Here is a 25589-nt window from a genome sequence, read left to right as displayed (position 1 = left end):
TATAAGTTTGCAGGCATCACATGAGATGATAAATCAGAATCAATGGTGAGGAGTAAAAAAAATATATGTAATATAAAATCCAGGCCCTTTTGAAATTTTGTTTGTTTCTTGTTAAAAACAGCTATTTTCTTGTTTATCCTGCAAATTCATTGGGTGGTATTCCTTTAACTCCAAGGCCAGTAATCTGCAATAAAAAAAAAAAACATGTTTATATTTAAAACACATGGAGAATAAGGTTTAAATCAGCACGAACATGATACAGGGCTGCCATCAGAAATGTTGGGGCCTCTTGAAAAGCTCAAGGCCTGGGTCCTCATCCACAGGAGTCTGTCCTTAGGATGAACACCTGAGTCCGCCCACAAAGATGCAGTACGTGTGTGTGTAAGTGATGTAGAGTATGTATATGTAGTGGATGCAGTATGTTTGTGTGTAACGGATGCAGTGTGTGTATAGTTGATGCAGAATGTATGTTTGTGTAGTAGATTTAGTGTGTGTTTGTCCAGTGGATGCAGTTTGTGTGGTTGTGTAGTGGATACAGTGTGTGCAAATTTGTGAGGTAGGATAGAGTGTTCTGTAGGTAGTGATTAGTTTTAGTGTTTTTTTTTTTGTTTGTTTTTAAATTCATGTTTATTCCCACCCCCCACTGTGACAAAACCCCGTATCTGGACTTTGATACCAAATACGTTTGTCTCTTTTGGCCCAATAATTCGGATGGGAGCAAAGTATTTAAGTGCCCTGTTCGGTGGCTGCAATTCGTATACTTGTTTGCCATGTGCCAGAGAAAATGGCGGCCATCTTGTCACTAGGATAATAATAGCGGGACTTGGTCATCAAGTGTCTGGTTTTCTAGATCGGACACTCAACCGCGCGATTCCCCGGGGCATCTTCCATGGACCTTTGCTCTCCTTTCCCATATTGCAAGGAGAGTGCTATTTGGCGTGGAGACTCTTAGTACCCAGTTGAGCCATTGCTACATATGAACCCCGGGAACAGTAACCCTTTTTGGGTCGATTTGCCGACCATTCGAACTGACTGACCGCAACGTTATGGAACTATTGTGGGCATCCACCTCATACGCGGTCGGTTGAATCTTTGCCACAGTGACGTTTCCGCTAGGAACGTGGGATCAGAGCGCCATTTGACCAGATTGGGCGCTCTGATACCAGCTATCAAGACATGTAAAATATGTTGGGGTTTGAACATGTTTATTATGCAATATTTCATATTTTCATGTTTCTGTAATTTCTGCTGAGTCACGATAACTCAAGCTTTTTATGGGTGTTGTTGGAGTTTCTGTGGGTATGTGTTATGTATTCAGACTTGCATAAAAGCCGTCCCTTTGGCCCGAATAAAACATTCCTTTTGTACCCTTCATCTAGTTATGACTGATTTTTGGGTATGTGATTGCTGTGTCGACTGTGTTTGGTGGCATTGTACAAGCTGCCAGCGGCCTTATGGAGTAAACACAGGGCCCAGGATACACCAGCTTCCACCTCCAGCAGGTGGAATGTCCTCTTCCTTTCTCGCAAGCCCCTGCATTATGTATGCTGCATCAGAGCGGTGCCATGGTAACCTGCGACAACACTGACAGCTGGAGCTCTGCTGGAGATGAAATCTGAAGTCTCCTGGGCTCCCACTTCACTATACATGTGAAGACGTGCCCTAGTGTGTACGTCAATATGTACACATTAGGAATATAGGACCCGGCCCCTTACAGCTGTATTGGCTGTACCCACTGATGGCGGCCTTGTCCTCATATAATGCGTCAATAAGTGTCATTATATGGAAATACCTGTATAGCTATATTATTCTAGCTGAATGTTGTCACAGCTAAGAATTCTAGAATGCATATAGGCCAACAAATAACTCATAGATTAAAAGATATCCAGAATTGCCATCTCCGGTTATTAAAAGGAAACTCTTTCAGATACAGCATGGAGGAAAACACTACATAATAAAATACACCACCATATTCACTGCAACATGTACTGAAAACTTCAATATACTCATACTGGCATTCAGATTTTACAATAAAAATAGAAATGTACCTTATATATGCCTCCTGACTGGGGCTGGCGTTTGCTTAATTCCTCATCCATCCCATCACAGGCTGAGGTCACATACATTTCCGAGTAATTCTCTCCTCCAAAGCAGCAGGATGTGGTTTTGTCCACTGGTAGTTTCACAGTTTGAATTCGCTTTCCTGGAATAGAGTAAAATTACATGTATTGCAATAATAGGATATGCTGATGTTTTATAATGTAGGAAATTATATTAAAGAAACCTCAGTATGTAGTCCTAACTTAGTGGCACCAGGCACATCATATTTGTCAGGACCAAGACAACTGCCCACAATAAGTTGTTTTGTAGAAATGCTCTACCTTCCCCCAATGCAGTGGAGACCACACCGACACTTGCAAGAGTATAATTAAAGTGTAAACTGTTTGTAAACTGTCTGACAACTTACAGTCTGTCGTTTGCTGGTCTCCAGGATAGCTAGAAGCTTTAGCATCGAACTTCCATTAGTTCCCGTGAGCTTAGACTTGCAGTACATGGCTTGCTCACTGGCTATACCTCCAGACTTGGCTCTATGCAGAGAGCTCCCTCAGCCCAATTCTTTACCTATTATATTATAATCTTTTTGCTGCATTTCACATATCACTAGGAAAACTGTAACTAGATATCGCGACCTAAGAGATAACAATTGCTTTCTTGACATGCAGATATTCTATCAAATGCGGAGAATCATTATTTTTTATATTTTCATTCTAAAAGTAAAGTGGAGTTTTTTTTTTATATTACGTAGTCATTACAGCAGCATGCAAGCGACCTCTTAATCTTTGACACACATATGTCTGACAAAAGTCTACCTGTTTATTATATGCTATCGTCTCAACGTGTGTTGAACATGCTTTTAGTTATCACAAGCTATACATATAGGAATGCTGTCTATTTTTGAGACCTGTATAGGCACAACAAAAATTTTAAAACAAAAAATAAATAAACATTTATCCGAAAATACTAAATCATTTTGAAAGCGTATCCAACAATACTTAATCAAGGCCACAGTTTTACAATGAAAACATTTTTTCTGCCACCCAAATGATGCAATTTTTAAAAACCCAGGCCTCGATTTATACTGTAATTGTTGCTATGAAAATCAGTTAATATTTTTGGAAAAAAGTTTTTAATTATTTTTTTTCAACATATTAAAAATATCTACACATATATTATTGATAAAAAAAAAAACCAATAACATATCCAAAAATATTATTTTTTTTTCGTAATATTAAATCATTTGAAACGTTTATCCACAAATATTAAACTATTTGTAAAGCTTATCCAGCAATATTAAATTGAGAAAGAGAAAAATTGCACCTAAATGAGTGTTTTTTTGTTTTTAGCATGCAAATGTACAAATAGTTGAAAAACAAAATATTTACTTGGCAAAGCTTACCTGTCTGAGGGTCGATACGGATCACCCTTCCTCCACTATAACAGGCTACCCAAAGTTTTCCTTCGGCATCGATGCACATCCCATCTGGTATCCCTTCATCCTTTTCTAATCGATAGAGGTGTCGGCGGTTTGCTGGAGAAAAGAACAAACATTGGGAATATTGTAAAAGAAGTTTCACAGAATTACAAAAGAGATATGCTGTTTGGATCAGGATTATTCCGCTGCCATCACTCTCAGCCAATCATCGTCAACTAGGTCGGATGAAATTGGTATTGGTAATATGGAAGTGTAAATTCAAGAGCAGGCTATGGTTGCGGGAGGATGCCCAGGTTTTATTCACACCAGTGCCCAACAGCTTGAGAAAAAAAACAACTAAACTTGGGATAGTGTTAATCGCTATATAGAGCTATAGTGTTTATGGTGCTTAGAGTGCCACACTAAATATTTGCGTTTTTATAGCACTTTTCTTCCTGTGAGACTTAATGACATATTGTAACAGGTTATATAATAAGGGGGTGCACTGGTTATTTGCTAAACAACACTGAAAATATATTCATTTACATTAGTATTCACTTATGGTTCCAGGAGCATGAGTGAGGCAGGAAGGGGATTGGTGACAAGGACTGAGCTCACTTAGTAAAATGGCGGCCGACTGACTGGCAATCTTTCTTGTCAGCCTCACTCATGGCTGCCCATGCTCACTGCACTGTTGAAGGCCTTTTTAGCATGACCTCAATGCCTTCATAATTAGACATGCTTGCAATATATTTATCTAGTGTCCCCAAATACAGATATCAGCAAACTGGGACAGCACGACAGGTTCCCAAATGTGGGACAGTCCCACCGAATCTGAGACAGTTTGGAGGCATGAAAATGCTCATACTGAAACTGCAGTCAAAGCCTATTTAGGCAATCACTGCAATATTGCGATTGTTGCACATTGATTTTAACGTGCCTACTGCTTAATGAGAGTGTGTTTAATCATAATAGTTTTTATTGATCACTTTAATAAATTTGTATTACTGTTTTTCTTCTCTCCATCATTCAGGAGATTCAACCTATATTCACTTTCCTTTTATGAAACGGCAGTCATCCTAACAACTTGAGGAACAACATGTTAATTAGCAGATCATAAAAGCTTTTAATCTATTACGTTAAGGATTTTTAAATACCCTCTGTGACGAACTGAGCCTCGTCATGTGTTCTTGGAGGGGGCTGCTGGTCAGCCTCTTACCAAAAGACTATGGGCCCTTTAAAGAAAAACTATGTGAACAGACTTGGTTTGTGGGATTTTATATTTGGTTCGGGAACCGAACAGCCGCACCCTGGAGCTTGTTAAGCCTAATTGCTATATCCACCGCAGTATTCTAAATGTTCATCTGGGTGGCCACAATATACCAGAAGCAATACACTCAAGATCACAACCATATAAATAGTATCCAAATGTAAAAAAAAAAAATCTATGGGCACTCCTGCAGATTCTTACACAGATACAGGTTATATATGTTGTCATAGATTGGTGTGCTTGAAGCAAAGAAAGGCATGTGGAAAGTTTATATAATCATTAAAGGAGTACTTACAGGTTTTTCCTGTATTCACATCATAGTCCAATGCATCAACAGTATAGGAGAGGCTGTCTATGTAATAGAGGGTTTTGTGATCTAAGGACCAATCTATACCATTGGAAATGTCCACTAGGTCGAAGTGCTTGAGCACTGTATGGTCAGGATAGAGAGTGTATAGTGAGCCCTGGTTCCTCTCCACGACTGCTGGGCGGATTTCCTGGGACATGGTACCTGGTTAGTACAAAGACAAGTCATGGGCATATCATTACCGTATATAATGTTACAAATGAGAAAATAATAAACAGTCTCAATCTAAAGTATATACAAATGATTCATAAACAGGACTTATGGGGAATAACATAAGGAAAATGTCATTTTCTGGAGAAAAAAATAATCCATACGAACAAAGATGGAGTGTTTCACCATAATGTACACTTCACAATTATTTATCTATCTTTCATATTACATTACTTTTAAGGCCATGTGCTAATGTTACTCTTGCTTTAATCTTAAAACAGCACCGGTACATAAATGTGGCAGTCTGTCTGAGATTAGTTGGGATTACACTCAGGAATGAAAATTGATAATATTATGAAAGAGAAAATGGCAAGACAGGGTTGGTGCTACATTGTTTTGCACCCTGGGTTAGACCAGACAAAGAGAGACACAGAGGGCTGGTGGGAACCAAGTGACACACAGAGGAACTAAGGGGACAAAGCAACACATGGAGGGGCTGGGAGGATAAAGACACACAGAAGGGCTGGGGGGACGACAACAAAGAGACACACAAATGGGCTAGGGGGACAAAGGGACACACCCAGAGGGGCTAAGGGAACGACAAAGAGACACACAGGAGGGCTAGGGGGACAAAGACACACAGCCCCTCTGTGTGTCTCTTAGTTACCCTGGGCCCACCCAAGCCTCATAAGACACATCCCGTCTTCCTTAGCATATATAAATATAGGACTAATGACACTTACAAATACCACTAAAACATATAGTGAGTGACAATACTTTAGCAGCTACCACAGTAAAGTACCCAAACAGGAAAACAAATAAATAGGGGAACTCTAATAAGATCTCATAATTCATTACATAGATAAAAACAAAAATTTACACTGCCAATCATACTCCAGTAGTCGATAAAGGTAAAAAGAATACCGGGCTCCACACACAGCAAGAATAACCACACAAGCACTTAGTTCACAATATACAGTGCAATATGCAGTTCAGAGTGGTACTTTGGATTGTATACTGAGACTCATCACTGCATATTGTGAACGAAGCACTTCTGTGTATGCACACAGCCTTTTTTAACCTTCCGCGACTGCTGGGGAACAATTGGTGGTATACATATATATATATTTTTTTTTTTGTAAGTAATAAATGATGAGATCTTATTAGTGTTCCCCTTTTATTAGTTTTCCACTTCAGTTATGAAACACGCTAAGCTCTTTGTATGCTTCCCGTTGGCACTATATCACATGATAAGAAGACAACAATCAGAAACAATGCAGTACCTGCAAAGAATCGTCCTTTTGGATCAACCTTGCCATCATTAAAGCGGTTGTTGGGCTTGTCCTCATCAACACGAGCCAGGGTGGTTACTTTTTTGTCTTCCCAGTTTAGAGCACAGAAAGTTGTACCCATGGCAACAACATAACCTCCTCCCTTCCTGAGTCCAACAGAGCCAACAGGAGCATCTATATAATAGAGATAAAACAGACATATTCAAATCCAGATAAAAGAATTATAAAAAAAAAAATCAAAATAAAACAAACTACTAATAATGAGAATAATGTACCGTATATACTCGAGTATAAGCCGACCAGAATATAAGCCGAGGCCCCTAATTTTACTCCCCAAAACTGGGAAAACGTATTGACTTGAGTATAAGACTAGGGTGGGAAATGCGGCAGCTACTGGCAAATTTCTAAATAAAATTAGATCATAAAAAAATTACCGTATATTAATAGAATATTTATTTACAGTGTGTGTATATAATGAATGCAGTGTGTGCTTATGAGTGCAGTGCGTGTGTGTATCTATGAATGCAGTGTGTGTGAGTGCAGTGCGTGTGTGTATGAGTGCAGTGCGTGTGTGTGAATGCAGTGCGTGTGTATGAGAGCAGTGTGTGTATGAGTGCAGTGTGTGTGTATGAGAGCAGTGTGTGTGTATGAGAGCAGTGTGTGTGTATGAGAGCAGTGTGTGTATGAGTGCAGTGTGTGTGTATGAGTGCAGTGTGTGTGTATGAGTGCAGTGTGTGTGTATGAGTGCAGTGTGTGTATGAATGCAGTGTGAGTGTGTGTATAAATGCAGTGTGTGTATGAGTGCAGTGTGTGTATGAGTGCAGTGTGTGTATGAGTGCAGTGTGTATGAGTGCAGTGTGTGTATGAATGCAGTGTGTGTATGAGTGCAGTGTGTGTATGAATGCAGTGTGTGTATGAATGCAGTGTGAGTGTATGAATGCAGTGTGTGTGAATGCAGTGTGTGTGTATGAGAGCAGTGCGTGTGTGTGAGTGCAGTGTGTGTGTGAGTGCAGTGTGTGTATGAGTGCAGTGTGTGTATGAATGCAGTGTGTGTGTGTATGAGTGCAGTGTGTGTGTATGAGTGCAGTGTGTGTATGAGTGCAGTGTGTGTATGAATGCAGTGTGTGTATGAGTGCAGTGTGTGTGTGAGTGCAGTGTGTGTGTGAATGCAGTGTGTGTGAGAGCAGTGTGTGTGAGAGCAGTGTGTGTGTATGAGAGCAGTGTGTGTATGAATGCAGTGTGTGTATGAGTGCAGTGTGTGTATGAGTGCAGTGTGTGTATGAATGCAGTGTGTGTATGAATGCAGTGTGTGTATGAGTGCAGTGTGTGTATGAGTGCAGTGTGTGTATGAGTGCAGTGTGTGTATGAATGCAGTGTGTGTATGAGTGCAGTGTGTGTATGAATGCAGTGTGAGTGTGTGTGATGCAGTGTGTGTATGAATGCAGTGTGAGTGTGTGTGATGCAGTGTGTGTTTGTGTATGTGTAGGGGTGGGCATTTTGATTATTGTTATTTTATTATTTTAATTTTTTTTTGTTATATTATTTATTTTATTAATTATTATTTTTATTTTTTTTGTTAGATTATTTTTTGTAATTATTATTTTTTTATTTTATTATTATAATATATTTTTTTTCGTCCCCCCTCCCTGCTTGATATATGGCAGGGAGGGGGGCTCTCCTTCCCTGGTGGTCCAGCATTGGCAGTTCAGTGGGGGGGAGAGGGGGGCTGTCAGAGCTGTAACTTACCTCTCCTGCAGCTCCTGTCAGCTCCCTCCTCCTCCGCGCCGTCCGGTCAGCTCTTCTGTCAGCTCACACTGTAAATCTCGCGAGAGCCGCGGCTCTCGCAAGATTTACACTGGGAGCTGACCGAGGTGCTGAATGGACGGCGCGGAGGAGGAGGGAGCTGACAGGAGCAAATTGCCATAATACAGACTATTGACTCGAGTATAAGCCGAGTTGGGGTTTTTCAGCACAAAAAATGTGCTGAAAAACTCGGCTTATACTCGAGTATATACGGTACCTCGCCAGCAAAGGATCTTAACATGTATAGCCTGGAGGAAAGACAAGACAGGGGGGATATGATAGAAAAATTTAAATACATAAAGGGAATCAACACAGTAAAGGAGGAGACCATATTTAAAAGAAGAAGAATTACCACAACAAGAGGACATAGTCTTAAATTAGAGGGGCAAAGATTTAAAAATAATATCAGGAAGTATTACTTTACTGAGAGGGTAGTGGATGCATGGAATAGCCTTCCAGCTGAAGTGGTAGAGGTTAACCCAGTGAAGGAGTTTAAGCATGCGTGGGATAGGCATAAGGCTATCCTAACTATAAGATAAGGCCAGGGACTAATGAAAGTATTTAGAAAATTGGGCAAACTAGATGGGCCAAATGGTTCTTATCTGCCGTCACATTCTAAGTTTCTATGTTTACCAGCTTTTCAATGTACGGGATACAGTAGAACTAAACAGAAATATTGTGTGATATTAATGTCTTGAAGAAACAATGTAGTTTACTACTATCAGAAAAACTGCAATAATTACACTTGCATGGTTAAGTGTGGTGGGAGTTGGCACCCAGACCACTCCAATGAGCAGACATGGTCTGGGTGCCTGGAGTGTCCCTTTAAGCAGGTGTGTACACAACAGCAGCCTTGTAGTCCAACAAAATATAAAGTGTTACATGTTGTTATGGCTTGGATCCTTGTTTTATACTCTCTAGAAATAATCTCATTAGGAAAATGTTACACTTGAGTTAACTGTTTAAGGACGGAGCCAATTGTACAAGTTCTGACCAAAACAAATTGTAAACAAAACCTGAAATTTGCGCTATATGTTTGAACAACAATAATTCACCTCTTTCATTTTAAATGCACCCACACTTATTATATATGATTTTGTTCAGGATATTTAGATATCAAACATAATTTAATATGAATGAAATATAAAACGTATGAGAAATTAAGAAATATATATATAAATCAACACTACTGGGGCAATGTCCCTTATCTGCTGGGTATTGGCTGAACTTTTCTTTACCTCTCTATGCCCGTGAGGCCACGACCCATTACTCTCTAGTGGGCAACAACATAACCTTCAACAGAGATGCAAAAAAATATAAAACCAGCTTACTCTCCCTCATGTCTATACTTTGATATATACCAGACAGCTCCACATTCTCAGCACTCAGACATACATGACTAGCCGGAGTTTGACAAGTTATTTATTTATCAGGTATGTCAGCTTAGTATGTTAATTGATTGAGTTAGTTTTCATTTTCAACATAAGTTAAAGGACCACTATAGGCACCCAGACCACTTCAGCTCAATGGAGTGGTCTGGGTGCCAGGTCCATCTAGTTTTAACCCTGCAGCTGAAAACATGTTTACACTGAGGGTTAATCCAGCCTCTAGTGGCTGTCTCAGTGACAGCCACTAGAGGCAGCTTCCGTGATTCTCACTGTGAAAATCACAGTGAGAAGACGCTGGACATCCATAGGAAAGGATTGAGTAATGCTTTCCTATGGGCAGTTTGATGTCGGTAGGAGGAGAGGTCACCAGCGCTGAGGGACCCCGTCACTGGATTAAGGTAAGTGGCTGAAGGGGTTTTAACCCCTTCAGACCAGCGGGAGGGGGTCCATGAGGGTGGGGGACCTAATAACCCTACAGTGCCAGGAAAACAAGTTTGTTTTCCTGGCACTATAGTGGTCCTTTAAGTCGACACTTCGTATATCAACAGCATCTATTCTACATCAGCACAGGGTGCTTGCTTTTATTTTTATACTATAAATGGAGGTGGCACTCAGGGAGGTTGCAGCTCACTTTAATTTTGTTAAAATCCCCTTTTATTCCCACTGTGGCGTCCCTGGCTTCTGCCGCCATGTTGGTGAACACTTCTGATACACGTGTTGTATTAACATACTAGCTTGCATGGTGTAGCGGTATTGCACATAAATTCACCACCCCAAGATAATGTAGTTTGAATATGGGTTACATTTTTGCAAAGTTGCCAAATTTACATCACTATTTTCTATCAAGCTATACTATGAATGACAGACACAGCTGTATATCTAATTTACTGGCACCCAATTATACTCAGATGTCTTGATTTGTTGATGATTGTTTTTAGCAAGATGCATATCATATTTTTCTATGTCTACCTTATGATAGTATATAACCAAGTAGTGGAGTACTGCACACTAGTGTCTTGATACACTGGAGTTCTGTGCGGGAGGTTCGCTAAGCCCAATATAAATCCAGAAGTATAGAGCCACAAGCTACACCATGCAGGGCGAAGAATAATGTATATTTAAATATGCTTCAGGAGACAAAACAAAAACAAGTTTCGGCCGTGAGGCCCTAATCATGGATGATCTTTCTTTTGACATTTGGACCATAATTAAATATAATTTATTCTTCACCTTGCACTGTGTAGCCTGTGGCTCTATACTTATGATAGCATATGTAATTTGGAATCTCTGTGAAAGCTGCTTCTTGGAGTATCTCAGTACTATATCAAGATGCCTAAATATGCCTCTGCGAAAGCAACTGAATATTTTATATCTCAATTGGCTGTATATAGGCTCATTTTATGTACTTAAAAATAAAAACCTTTTAAAACAAATTCCTGCTCTCCGAACCTCCATACATACTATGCACAAAACAAATGGCTGCAAAAGATGAGCATGTTCGTTTGATTCATGATTCTGAGTACCGATTCATTGAAGGAAGAAAGAAAAAAAAAAGATGATTGACAGCAAGGGGACAGCTACCATAGAAACATATAATGTGACGGCATTTAAGAACCATTCGGCTCATCTAGTCTGCCCAATTTTCTAATTACATTTATTAGTCTCTGGCCTTGAAGTTATTGCTGCGAAAGGAGGTTCAACCAGTTATTGAATCCAAGGGTTCACATACTTTTTCCACCTGCACTGTGAATGTTTACATGGTGTGTTCAATAAAAACATGGCAACATTTCATTCTGTGTGTGTTATTAGTTCAAGCAGACTGTGATTGTTTATTGTTGTGACCAGGGCCGCCATCAGGGGGTGACAACCATAACAGTTGTCACGGGCCCGGCGGCCCTGGGGGGCCCGGCCGCCCGGGCCCCACGTGTGGGGCCCATCGGGTGGCCCACACACTTAGGGCCACCCGATGAGCCCCCTCCTTCAGGGGCCCGGTCAGCGCTGTGGCCGTTGTATAGCGCGACCGGGCCCCTTTAAAAAAAAAAAAAGCAGCCGCAAGTGCTGCTGGGAGGAAGTGCTCACTTCCTCCCAGCTCACTCCGCACGGGAAGAACGAGCCCGCCCGCCGGCCCACCCAGCCAGCCGTGAAGAGGGAGAGCCAGGCAATGAAGAGGGAGCAGCACCAACTCTCATCATCCCCAGCCACCCTCCTGCAAAGAAAAGGTAAGAGACATAAGGGTGGCTGGAAAATTAGCTGTGTGTGTGCATGTCTATGTATGTCTGTGTGTCTGTCTGTATGCATGTATGTGTATGTGTGTCTGTATGCATGTCTGTGTGTCTGTATGTATGTGTATGTCTGTATGTCTGTATGCCTGTCTGTATGTATGTATGTCTGTATGCATGTATGTGTCTGTCTGTCTCTGTCTGTATGTCTGTGTGTCTGTATGTATGTCTGTGTGTCTGTATGCATGTGTATGTATGTATGTATGTCTGCATGTATGTGTGTATGTATCCTATAGAATGTAAGCTCGTTTGAGCAGGGTCCTCTTCAACCTATTGTTCCTGTAAGTTTATTTGTAATTGTCCTATTTATAGTTAAATCCCCCTCTCATAAAATTGTAAAGCGCTACGGAATCTGTTGGCGCTATATAAATGGCAATAATAAATAAATAAATAAAAATATGTATGTATGTTATTATGTGTCTGTCTGTCACTATGTATGCCTGTGTGTATGTCTCAGTATGTGTGTGTCAGTATGTATGCCTGTATGCGTGTATGTCTGTTTCAGTATGTGTGTCTGTTAGTATGTATCTGTGTCCTTTTGTATCAGTGTGTGCGTTTGTGTCTGTGTGTGGACCCAGTGGGCAGTATTTGGAGGCGGGCCCCAGGGGGCCCAGACCCTGAGCTGAGTTAGGTGGCGGCCCTGGTTGTGACTTAGATGATGATCAGATCACATTTTATGACCAATTTGTGCAGAAATCCATTCCAAAGGGTTCACATACTTTTTTTTTGCAACTGTATCTAGGATAGCCTTATGCCTATCCCACGCATGCTTAAACTCTTTTACTGTGTTAACCTCTACCACTTCAGCTGGAAGGCTATTCCATGAATCCACTACCCTCTCAGTAAAGTAATACTTCCTGGTATTATTTTTAAACATTTGTCCCTCTAATTTAAGACTATGTCCTCTTGTTGTGGTGGTTTTTCTTCTTTTAAATATAGTCTCCTCCTTTACTGTGTTGATTCCATTTATGAATTTAAATGATTCTATCATATCCCCCCTGTCTCGTCTTTCCTCCTAGCTATACATGTTAAGATCCTTTAACCTTTCCTTGTAAGTTTTATCTTGCAATCCATGAACCAGTTGAGCAGCCCTTCTCTGAACTCTCTCTAAATATCCTTCTGAAGATACGGTACCAAGTGAAGGTTTTATTCACAGATCAAGTAAAAAAATGACCAATCAAGGGAAAAAAAGAGGAGCAGTAATTTTTTTTTTTTTAAATAAAACCCATTTTGATATATTCTATAATTAATAAATATAGATTTTTAACTGTTACTTTTTCTGTCTTTTACTTTTGTCACTTGATCTATGAACCAAATGGTTGGAAAATGCGATATTGTGCTGCAAAATATATACAGAATATTGTACATTTATTTTGCAGTACACTGCTGCATTTTCGCAATCTCTTGGTTCATCTGATTTATTTGCCCAGATATTTTTTTTCGGCAGGCAAAATTCTGACAAGCTAAACCACCACATGCATGAAATTCTACTGTACCAATTTTTCTTTTTCAGATGAAGTGGTTCATCTACATCGACTTTTTCACCGCGTGTAATAAATATTTATGATAAACTGGGTTATTTTTTTTTTCCATCCACTTTTTGTAACAGCTGGAAGATTTGCTACTTACCTAAGGATATACTCTGGATTTGGTTAGTTGTGGGGTTCCATCTACAAACTTTTTGTCCTGTGATGTCCACATATACCAGCACACCTTCCTTTTCTTCCCACACTGGAGATTCTCCAATCCTGTAGCGCTCTTTCACAACACACTCAATATTGATGGAAGTCATGGTTCTAAGTGCAAAATATTATACATTTAACAATTGGGTGTTTTTTTAAAGAAAGAAAGTCATAAAAAATATATTATAATGCAATTAAGTCCCAATTCAAAGCCATTTTAAGAGTAACCTGACAGGGTGTTTCAAATTTCATATAATAAATCAGGATACTAAATTACAAATTTCCCCTCTTGGTATGTTAGTAAAACCTGATTAGACATGCAGCCTGTTAATCTCTTGTAGACATACAGATACTTTTCAGTGACTGTTCTGTCTCACTTAGAAGTTTACTGCAAACTGGAAAGCACACATGTCTTCCTGTAGCACAGACTGATCACATGATCAAATCATGTGACACTGATTTCAGCAGATTTAATGCTGAGGAGAGAATGTGGATCCTTGGTGGCAAATCACTTCATGTGATTAAAAAAATGCTGGAATAGCATTGAGTGTAACTAATAAGTAAAGATACACAATAATTATAATATCTGCCAAAAAATAAACCGACATGGCATTACATCTGTCAGTTACTCTAAAATGAACCCTGTAGGTTCCCATTACAGTGAGCTGGAAACTAGACTTGTGCACAGATCCACTACGACAAACGAATCAGATTGAAATGAATCTACGTCGGGACAATCTCATCCCTCCAAGATTTACCCATAGTGTCCTAGACAGATCGATTTGTTCAGGTGTAGATTAGCAGGAATTTGATTTGTTCGTTGCAGCGGGTTTGTGCAGGCTACAGAAATCCAACTGATACAATTAAAGGTAAAAGGGCTGAGGTGGGAAAAAAAAGTTTCAATCTTAGTTCTAGTCATACAGGGCTCTTTACTAAAGTGACAATTTTAAGAAAGTTTTAAGTAAATTTCAAATTTCAAGAGATTCTGTAGTGCCAGGAAAATTAAGATGTTTTCCTGGCACTATAGGTTCCTACCGTGCCCCCTCCCTTGGTGCTGAAGGGGGTAGTCACTTACCTGAATCCCAGGACCAGATTAACATAGGGGCTGATGGAGCTCCAGGCCCAGGCCCATGGAATAGGCCCATTAAAAAATAATAATATTTTTTTTTTACACACTACTCTTGGGTTTGCCACCTGACTGGTATTTTACCAGCACAGCCGGTATTTGGGGCTGCCTGGCCATGCCGGTATTGCAGTAATACCGTCAATACAAAAGCAGATATTTTTCTCAGTATAAATGGAGATTACTCTGCAATACCAGCACCAGCCAGTAGGGGTCACTGTGTGTGGAGAGAGGCAGGGATAAGAAGTTACAGCATATCCCTCCCTGCCTCTCTCTACTCACTGATCCACGGGGGAGCAGCTACACAGCACAGAGAGTTCAGACAGCAGCTCCCAGTCTGCAGACAGACAACAGCTCAGGGAAGTGAAGGATGGAGGGGAAAGGCAGCAGGGAAACATGGGGACACTGAGACACAAGGGGACACTGTGAGACATAGGGACACAGTGTCTCCATGTCTCCCAGTGTCCCCATGTCTCCCAGCCAATGTCCCTAGTGTCTCAGTGTCCACACGGCTCCCAGTGTCCCCTAGTCTCCCAGTTTCTGTGTCCCCATGTCTCTCAGTGTCCCTAGAGACTCATTGTCCCCATGTGTCCCAGTGTCACCAAATATCTGTCTCCCAGTGTCCACATGTCTCCCAGCCAGTGTCCCTAGTGTCTCAGTGTCCCCATGTCTCCCAGTGTCCCTAGTATCTCAGTGTCCCCATGTCTCCCAGTGTCCCAAAATGTTTTAGTGTCCCCATGTCTCCCAGTGTCCCCATGTCTCCCAGCCAGTGTCCCTAGTGTCTCAGTGTCCCCATGTCTCCCAGTGTCCAAAAATGTTTCAGTGTCCCCATGTCTCCCAGTGCCTCCAAATCTTTCAGTGTCCCCATGTCTGGGTCCACAACTGCCCCCATGTCTCACAGTGTCCCCAAGTGTCTCAGTGTCCCCATGCCTCCCAGCCAGTGTCCCTATTGTCTCAGTGTCCCCTAGTCTCCCAGTGTCCCCTAGTCTCCCAGTGTCCCCTAGTCTCCCAGTATCTGTGTCTACATGTCTCCCAGTGTCCCAGTGTCCCCATGTCTCACCATGTGCACATGTCTCACCATGTCCACATTTCTCTCAGTGTCCCCTAGTATCCTAGTGACAAAGGAAACACAGAGATGGGGACACGGGGAGAAATGAGGACACTGAGACACTGGAAGACTAGGGGACTGGGCGTCCAATTCTTTGGACAGACATGCCCCCTTTTGGGGCATGTTCGCCCCTTTTGGCAGTTCTGGTCACGTGATTCGCCCACCCTCAGTGGCCCACCCTTTTACCCCGCCCATTGACTTCCTGCTTCACTGGACACTGCTGTTAGGGGGTATGGATTTACTTGAAAGATGAAAGCGTAAATTAGAGAGAGTTTAGCATAGAGTATGTGTATTCTTACACTGTGTGCAGAATTATTAGGCAAATGAGTATTTTGACCACATCATCCTCTTTATGCATGTTGTCTTACTCCAAGCTGTATAGGTTTGAAAGCCTACTACCAATTAAGCATATTAGGTGATGTGCATCTCTGTAATGAGAAGGGGTGTGGTCTAATGACATCAACACCCTATATCAGGTGTGCATAATTATTAGGCAACTTCCTTTCCTTTGGCAAAATGGGTCAAAAGAAAGACTTGACAGGCTCAGAAAAGTCAAAAATAGTGAGATATCTTGCAGAGGGATGCAGCACTCTTAAAATTGCAAAGCTTCTGAAGCGTGATCATCAAACAATCAAGCGTTTCATTCAAAATAGTCAACAGGGTCGCAAGAAGCGTGTGGAGAAACCAAGGCGCAAAATAACTGCCCATGAACTGAGAAAAGTCAAGCGTGCAGCTGCCAAGATGCCACTTGCCACCAGTTTGGCCATATTTCAGAGCTGCAACATCACTGGAGTGTCTGAAAGCACAAGGTGTGCAATACTCAGAGACATGGCCAAGGTAAGAAAGGCTGAAAGACGACCACCACTGAACAAGACACACAAGCTGAAACGTCAAGACTGGGCCAAGAAATATCTCAAGACTGATTTTTCTAAGGTTTTATGGACTGATGAAATGAGAGTGAGTCTTGATGGGCCAGATGGATGGATTGGTAAAGGGCAGAGAGCTCCAGTCCGACTCAGACGCCAGCAAGGTGGAGGTGGAGTACTGGTTTGGGCTGGTATCATCAAAGATGAGCTTGTGGGGCCTTTTCGGGTTGAGGATGGAGTCAAGCTCAACTCCCAGTTTCTGGAAGACACCTTCTTCAAGCAGTGGTACAGGAAGAAGTCTGCATCCTTCAAGAAAAACATGATTTTCATGCAGGACAATGCTCCATCACACGCGTCCAAGTACTCCACAGCGTGGCTGGCAAGAAAGGGTATTAAAGGAGAAAATCTAATGACATGACCTCCTTGTTCACCTGATCTGAACCCCATTGAGAACCTGTGGTCCATCATCAAATGTGAGATTTACAAGGAGGGAAAACAGTACACCTCTCTGAACAGTGTCTGGGAGGCTGTGGTTGGTGCTGCACGCAATGTTGATGGTGAACAGATCAAAACACTGACAGAATCAATGGATGGCAGGCTTTTGAGTGTCCTTGCAAAGAAAGGTGGCTATATTGGTCACTGATTTGTTTTTGTTATGTTTTTGAATGTCAGAAATGTATATTTGTGAATGTTGAGATGTTATATTGGTTTCACTGGTAAAAATAAATAATTGAAATGGGTATATATTTGTTTTTTGTTAAGTTGCCTAATAATTATGCACCGTAATAGTCACCTGCACACACAGATATCCCCCTAAAATAGCTATAACTAAAAACAAACTAAAAACTACTTCCAAAAATATTCAGCTTTGATATTAATGAGTTTTTTGGGTTCATTGAGAACATGGTTGTTGTTCAATAATAAAATTAATCCTCAAAAATACAACTTGCCCAATAATTCTGCACTCCCTGTATAGCTGCATCCTTTGAGTTTCCCTCCAACACCATCTCCATCAGATACATGACGTTTGGGAGGTATGACTGTTTTAGTGTTTTTGGTCGATAAGATTCTGTAATTAGGCCCCATCATAACTGTCAGCACCAGGCCCACTGGGCTCTTAATCTGGCCCTGCTGAATCCGGTGCCGATGTCCCTCAGCGCTCGGTCAGGTTTCGCCCACGTCAGCTGTGAAGACCTAATGCGCATGCATGGCAGTGACCGCGCTCGCATTAGTATGTCCCCATATGAAAGCATTAATCAATGCTTTCCTGTGGGGATTCCGGTGACGCTGGAAGTTCTCATGCATAGCGTGAGGACGTCCAGCGCCATTAAGATGACCAAAAGTTGTCTAAGCATCCGGAAGTCCCTCTAGTGGCTGTCTGGCAGACATTCAGTAGAGGAGTTACCCCTGAGAGGTGATAACAGTTTCTCAGAAACTGCAGTAATTACCACTGTAAAGTGACATGGGATAGTGCACCCAGATCACTTCAATGAGCTAAAGTGGTCTGGATGCCTACAGTGGCCAGAGTAGCTGAACTGAAAAGCAAAGCTGGCAGATCATTTTTCAATTTCACTTTTTTTTTTTTTATCTTAAATTTGGAATTTACCTTGAAGTCTCCCTTTAGATCATTCGGCCAGTTTTGCATTTTGATTTTTAATACAATTTAAGGTTTAGTGAATAAACCCATATGGAGTTTATTCAGCAAATCAAGAATTGCACATATCTTGATAATACACGTTATAACAAATAAAATCACAATAGTTTTTTTTTATTAACTGGAAATTAATGTTTATAATATACATATATATATATATTTTTATATCAGAACAGAGTGAAATAAATTTACTATGAATATGCGTACCAGTTATAGACAGTGCGTTCAGTGTAATCAGCTAACACACATTACTGCAGCGTTTTTAGTTTAATGTGGTTTTTCAGGATGGATAACATGTCTTAAAGGGAAACTGGTTTGGTAGGTTCGAGCTCGTAGGTAGCTCCGAACCAGGGTGTGTAGGGGTGTCTCGGTATGCCCCTACACTGGTGGTGCCCTTTGGTGGCAATGGATGGTGCCCTTTGGTGGCAATGGTCATGTTTCAATGTTAAGTTAATATGTTACAATGTTTGGGTATTATGTTACGTGGGGTGGGTCATTGTCAAGGGGTTAAATTGTAAACTACTGTGGTAATTGTGCAGGCCAACGTGGGCCTAATGTTGACAATGACCTTTATAATTTATGTTAATAATAAATAAAAGCTGTGATATACTTTTGCCAAAACCCTGGTGTCAGTGTTTTTTTTATTGTAATGGGTATTGGTGGGGGGTTTTGTGCATATGCCGACAAGGCGACTGTGCACGTCATGTTTCATTTACAAATTTACATGTTCTGTCTGGCTGTCAGGCACGACATGCAATTTAAGTTAACCCCCGGCACTTCTGTGCACATCACGTGTACTTATAGAGCCATTCTCTGCAAGTACCTGACTGTGCTTGAACACACCGTAGGTATCATGGGGTGTCCTTCAACTGCAGCCATAGTAAGTATGTTTATTACCTACCACCACAGTACATTCTTTAATGGTATATACTAGGGTGAGGGGCAGGGTCGGATCCAGAACCAAATCTCATGAGGGGTAGTGGGCTGTAGCAGGGTGATAAAGGGTGTAGTGGGAGGTTTAAGGTTGTTATTAGCGGGGGGAGAGGACTTTGCATGCCAGCGTTTGACGACACAGGCGCAAGAAATTATTTTGAGCCCCCCTTCTTCAAGCACAAGGGTAGTCAAAAGACAGATACCCATGATTGTCAGCTGGGGATCTACCGTTTGTTCATTTTACTTGTGAGCAGGTTTTTGTATGTTTGAATGTAAGCATGTTTACTGAGGGAGAGAGGGAGAGAGAGAGTGTGTGTGTGTGTGATGAAGGGGTTTAGTTGTGTATGGTGTTGGCATTTGCATGTAGTTGTGTGTTAATATGTACTGTTGCTACTTAAAAGCAGTGGTGAACGTGTGTAGTGCATTTGAATGTAGGGTGTGTTTGTATGTATTGTTTTTTGAATGCAGGGGTTTATTTGTGTTTTTATGTACTGGTGGTACTTGATAGTAGGAGTGTATTTGTATGTAGTTTTTGATGTTTGAATGCTGGTTGATGCACATATGCGGCCACACATAGATATACACAGGTACCCAGTGGTGTATTTTGGAATTGTGCTGCCCTAGGCACAACTAAATTCCGGCACCCCCCTAATCTAAATTTGCCTCACCAATTTATGTCAGGGCCATTTTTTTTTTGACTGACAGACACACACCCACATTAATATATGCACTGACCGATTACACAGTCATTGGTACACACACTGTTTAACCAACACACACTTTCACTGGGACACACACTTACACACGCATACTCTCAGATACACATACACTGACTGACACACACTCACATCCTCAGTGATTTGACACGCTGACACACACACACACACATATTCACTCTCTCACTCACAGATCGTGATGTCGGGAACATGAAATTTTCCGTTTGCGAACGGCGAACACGAACTTCCGCAAATGTTCGCGAACGGGCGAACCTGGCGAACCGCCATAGACTTCAATAGGCAGGCGAATTTTTAAACTCACAGGGACTCTTTCTGGCCACAATAGGGATGGAAGAGTTGTTTCAAGGGGACTAACACCTGGACTGTGGCATGCCGGAGGGGGATCCATGGCAAAACTCCCATGGAAAATTACATCGTTGATGCAGAGTCTGGTTTTAATCCATAAAGGGCATAAATCACCTAACATTCCTAAATTGTTTGGAATAACGTGCTTTAAAACTACCACCCCCTGGCCCCCACCCCTGAGCGGTGGGTGGGGGCCCTAAACAAAAGTAAGGGGGGGGACCTAATGTCCTCCCCCTGGCCCCCACCCCTGAGCGGTGGGTGGGGGCCCTAAACAAAAGTAAGGGGGGGGGACCTAATGTCCTTCCCCCTGGCCCCCACCCCTGAGCGGTGGGTGGGGGCCCTATACACAAATTGGGGGGGACCTAATGTCCTTCCCCCTGGCTCCCACCCCTGAGCGGTGGGTGGGGGCTCTAAACAAAAATAAGGGGGGGGACCTAATGTCCTCCCCCCTGGCCCCAACCCCTGAGCGGCGGGTGGGGGCCCTAAATACAGATTTAACCCCCCTCCCCCAGGTGACTTGGGGTCCCCAAACCCCTAGTCACCCCCTCCCCCCCAAAAATAAACTCCTACCTACCCCCCTCACCCTAAAAATAATGAGGGGGGACCATATAACTAAGTACCTTTAACAATAAAAATACACTTACCATTCGATGTTTTCTTTCTTCTAAAATCTTCTTTTTTTCAGCCCCAAAAAGGCCAAATAAAAATCCATAATAACCGACGCAATAAAAAAAATAGAAAAATAAAACGAGCGCAAAAAAAAAATCCATCTTCACCCGGCGAGGGCTCCGCGCAGACTGAGCTCTGCAAGGCGGGGGAAGGCTTATAAAGCCTTGCCCCGCCCTGCAATTAGGCTCAGAGCACTCTGATTGGTGGGTTTAAGCCAGGTGAAGATGGATTATTTTTTTTTGCGCTCGTTTTTTTTTTTATTGAGTCGGTTATTATGGATTTTTATTTGCCCTTTTTTGGGGCTGAAAAAAGAAGATTTTAGAAGAAAGAAAACATCGAATGGGAAGTGTATTTTTATTTTTAAAGGTACTTAGAGAGATCTTATTATTTTTAGGATGAGGGGGGTAGGTAGGAGTTTATTTTTTTGCAGGGAGGGTGTGACTAGAGGTTTGGGGACCCCTAGTCACCTGGGGGGAGGGGGGTTACATTTTCATTTATGGCCCCCACCCACCGCTCAGGGGTGGGGGCCAGGGGGGAGGACATTAGGCCCCCCCCCCCCCCACAATTTTTATTTAGAGCCCCCACCGCCGCTCAGGGTTACTGGTTGTGGTGGGATAATGTACAATAAACACAGGTTACTGGCTATGGGGGAGATAATGTATAATAAGCACAGGTTACTGGCTATTGGGGGGGGGGGGGTAATGTATAATAAACACAGGTTACTGGCTATGGGAGGGATAATGTATAATAAACACAGGTTACTGGCTATGGGAGGGATAATGTATAATAAACACAGGTTACTGGCTATGGGGGGGATAATGTATAATAAGCACAGGTTACTGGCTATGGGGGGGATAATGTATAATAAACACAGGTTACTGGCTATGGGAGGATAATGTATAATAAGCACAGGTTACTGGCTATGGGGGGGGATAATGTATAATAAACACAGGTTACTGGCTATGGGAGGATAATGTATAATAAACACAGGTTACTGGCTATGGGGGGATAATGTATAATAAACAGGTTACTGGCTATGGGAGGATAATGTATAATAAACACAGGTTACTGGCTATGGGGGATAATGTATAATAAACACAGGTTACTGGCTATGGAGGATAATGTATAATAAACACAAAAAAATAAAAAAATAAATAAAAAAATAAATGAATGCAGCTTCCGAATTAATCTAAATTGTATGCTGTCTAGGAAGTGGGAGGGTTTGGGAGGGAGAGTCTGCTGCTGATTGGCTGGAATGTGTCTGCTGACTGTGAGGTACAGGGTCAAAGTTTAGTCAATGATGACGAATAGGGGGCAGACCGAACATCGCATATGTTAGCCGTCTGAGGCGAACGCGAACACGCTATGTTCGCCAGGAACTATTCGCCAGCGAACCGTTCGGGACATCCCTACTCACAGACACACACTGACAGCTACATGCATTCACTCAAAGACGTACATATGCACCCACACTCACTGACAGACACACACATTTTCTCATACACTCCTAACACTCACAAATTAATAATACTTTTTTAAAATTTAAATCCACCCAGTCTCCCTACCTTTGGGAGAACTGGAGTGGATGTTGTCCCTGACATCTGCTGGGCTGGCTCGGGAGGCTCCTGCCTACTAGGCTGGCTCTGCTGGGGCTGCTGACTGGGCTGGCTCAGGTGGCTCTGCTGGCTCTAATGGGGTTGTTGGCACTCAATGGAGGCGGCGAGAGAACTGAGCTCTTATTGCTCTGCTCCATCTGCAGCGCTTAGTGATGCCAGGGCCAAAGTGACGTCATATTCTGCCTTTCGGCATCACAGAAGGGAGCGCAAGGGAGCAAGAAGAGCGGAGGATAACACTTCCTCACCACCCGGATAGAATATTAGTAGTTTAACACCATGAGGGGGCTTTAAGGTAGCCAGCGAGACAGCTCTCAGGCCCACCAGGACACAAGGCAAACAAGGCATTTGCCCTATGCAAATGCCTTGTTTGCCTTGTGATAAATACAGCCCTGCATGTACCCATACTTACACATACATATACATTTACACACACAGATACGCAGATACAAACATTTGCCTACACAGGCACATACACAAACATATGCATACTGACACACACATAAAACCTACAGATGCACAGATACAGAAACAAACTAGTACATGCAAATGCACATGCATACCCACACACACAAATTGCAATTTATGGGGCTTGGGGCTGACTGCTGCTGATGTGCTCCCTTTTTTGCTCTGGCTGCCTGCTCTGTTTTCGCTCTTGCAGTCTGTAAACTGCAAATAAGTTACAGGTAGTAATTTCCTCCCAGCACGCTGCACACATTAAAGGGACCCCTGAGAGACCTGCCAGTCGCTTGGTGTGCTGTGTCCCATGAGTGCAAGTGAGACCTAATAACCCAACGCTGCATGCCATGGGGGCTGCCATCTTCTTTCTTAAGGTCCTGGTACTTCATCCAACAAGAGCCCATGTCACATATGTGCAAGAGTACAGCACTGATGGCTGTAGACGATCCTGCAAGACTGTGGAAGCCTCCATAGATATTGTCTCGCAATTAGCGAGATAATGCCTTTTCCCCACAGCCATCACACTCTAAAAGTACAAAGTAGCAGTGATCAATTTTATTGCAGATAACTAGTTTCTGATTAGACACTGTACAAGAATAAAATGATGGCTGCTACACATTTGTGCAAATCTCCTGGGCAGATTATCAAAGTTCTATTCATTTACAAAATGTATTTCTCTTCTAGTAGGTTATGTCACATTCATGCAGAATATTTTAATACTTGTATTGAATAAAGATCCAATCCAAATATTTGATATCAGGCCATCTGTAGTCTGGCACAATGTATCTCTGCTTCTCTATTGCAATGTATCGCTTACTTAAGGCACTTTATGACCATGTTCTTGTAGCACAATGGTATTAAAATGATGTATTTGACAAGCATACAATAATCTAGAGTGGAGGATACATTACCCACTGGAAGCTGCTGTAGAATAGTTCTGTTGGCTGGCTACGGCACAGAGTTACACATCCCGGTTTATAGATTTGTTTGTTAATATTTAATCCCAGTGGTTAATTCACCTTTGACACATGTTGGACACACATTAGCCTTTTTTCATTACACATGGGCTTTCTTGGCTAATGATCCCAAACACTTTAGCTTTCTTCAGCACTTTGCTGAATGAGACCAAGTGAAGGGGGCTATCTGCGGGCAACAGGGGCACAGATTTGCGAACACAGCACAAACTTCTGCTGACTTGCATTAATTGTAATGGCCAAGTAACTGCCCAGTCACTAAAAAAATTACATATGTATGGGCCGTTGTATCTATTGGTTTCGTGAAGCTAGTACATTAAAGGGAAGCAGATTATAATTGGTATATTTTATTTTTCTTAGAACCAATGATTGTTAACCTGTGTGTCAGCCCAAAATTTGGGACAAGCTTTTTCCGTGGGTCACCACTAGTATTAAATGGACACTAAAGTCACCCAGACTACTTCATCTGAATGAAATTGACTGGGTGCAGTTGCCTCGTCCTTTAATCCAATTTTTTTTTTTTAAATTGTAAAGTTCGCATTGCTTGACCAAGTCCACCTCTAGTGGCTGTCATGAATGACACCTGCTAGAGGTGCTTCTGCTGCACTGACTAAAACGAGAGCCAATATGAAAGCATTGAATACAATGCTTTCCCATGGGTAAGCTTGAATTTGTGCATGGTCCTCGCTGCACATGCACATTAGGTTCACAATGCTTCTCCATGAGGAGTATTGGATTGGACCACAGCAGAGATAGGTACCGAAGGTATGGTGATGAAAATCTTCAGGGGTTGACTGTGACAAGGTGAGAATTGTAGGGAAAAAAAGGACTGTCATTGGATGAGTGTGGGAGGGTGTTGGAGGAGTGATGGCATGTGATATGTAAAACACAGTCTCCCCACATTAATGCCTTTAATGTATTTATTTGCCCCCTCCTGCTTATCTTCTAACCAGGAAGGGAGAAGATTATACAACCCCTGATGGGCCAGTAGAATCAATGTGAGTTTCATGAGGTGATAGTGTAAGTCTGGTGGAGTGAATGGAACAGCCCATATTAATTGCTGCTTCTGATCCAGCGCTCTGACTCCTTCACCTCTGGGGGGGGGGGGGGGGATTAATATAGTAGACCATTCATTCCACCACAGAGACACCAGGGTGTAATTATTTTTTACATATTGCTGATATATGTTAAATAAAAATAAGCTTGTAGTTTTTCCAGCAGTACCTGGGTTGGTTGCCAACTGTGTTGGCTACCTGGCACCTCCTATTGCCATCCAGGATGACTCAAATGCCCTGATAATGGTATCCAGTATTGGCCAGATCATCATCATACTGAAACAGACAAACACGCATATAGGCATACGTACTGACACACACATACTGAGACATACACACATATACAGACA

The 25589-nt window shown here is 42.0% G+C and overlaps 1 protein-coding gene across 3 annotated transcripts; it reads right to left on the bottom strand.

Annotated features, from left to right (window-relative positions):
• On the bottom strand, positions 1-24196 carry RGN (regucalcin). Of its 3 annotated transcripts, none has more exons than XM_063444660.1 (7): positions 24122-24196; positions 13651-13817; positions 6543-6725; positions 5038-5253; positions 3458-3589; positions 2049-2203; positions 1-184 (listed from the first exon to the last, which is right to left on the bottom strand). In XM_063444660.1, exons 2-7 carry the CDS (start codon positions 13811-13813, stop codon positions 134-136), a joined length of 900 nt encoding a protein of 299 aa, XP_063300730.1. In that variant the 5' UTR covers positions 13814-13817; positions 24122-24196; the 3' UTR covers positions 1-133. The 3 variants fall into 3 exon arrangements, with proteins under 3 accessions (XP_063300730.1, XP_063300731.1, XP_063300732.1); XM_063444661.1 differs by lacking the exon at positions 24122-24196 and adding an exon at positions 14051-14130; XM_063444662.1 differs by lacking the exon at positions 24122-24196 and adding an exon at positions 13981-14052.
• Positions 24197-25589: the final 1393 nt, after the last annotated feature.

Source organism: Pelobates fuscus, chromosome 1 (genome assembly GCF_036172605.1).
Source record: "Pelobates fuscus isolate aPelFus1 chromosome 1, aPelFus1.pri, whole genome shotgun sequence".
NCBI classification, from domain to species: domain Eukaryota; kingdom Metazoa; phylum Chordata; class Amphibia; order Anura; family Pelobatidae; genus Pelobates; species Pelobates fuscus.
Note: the sequence above shows the minus strand (reverse complement) of the source record. Positions and strands in the feature narration are given on the sequence as shown.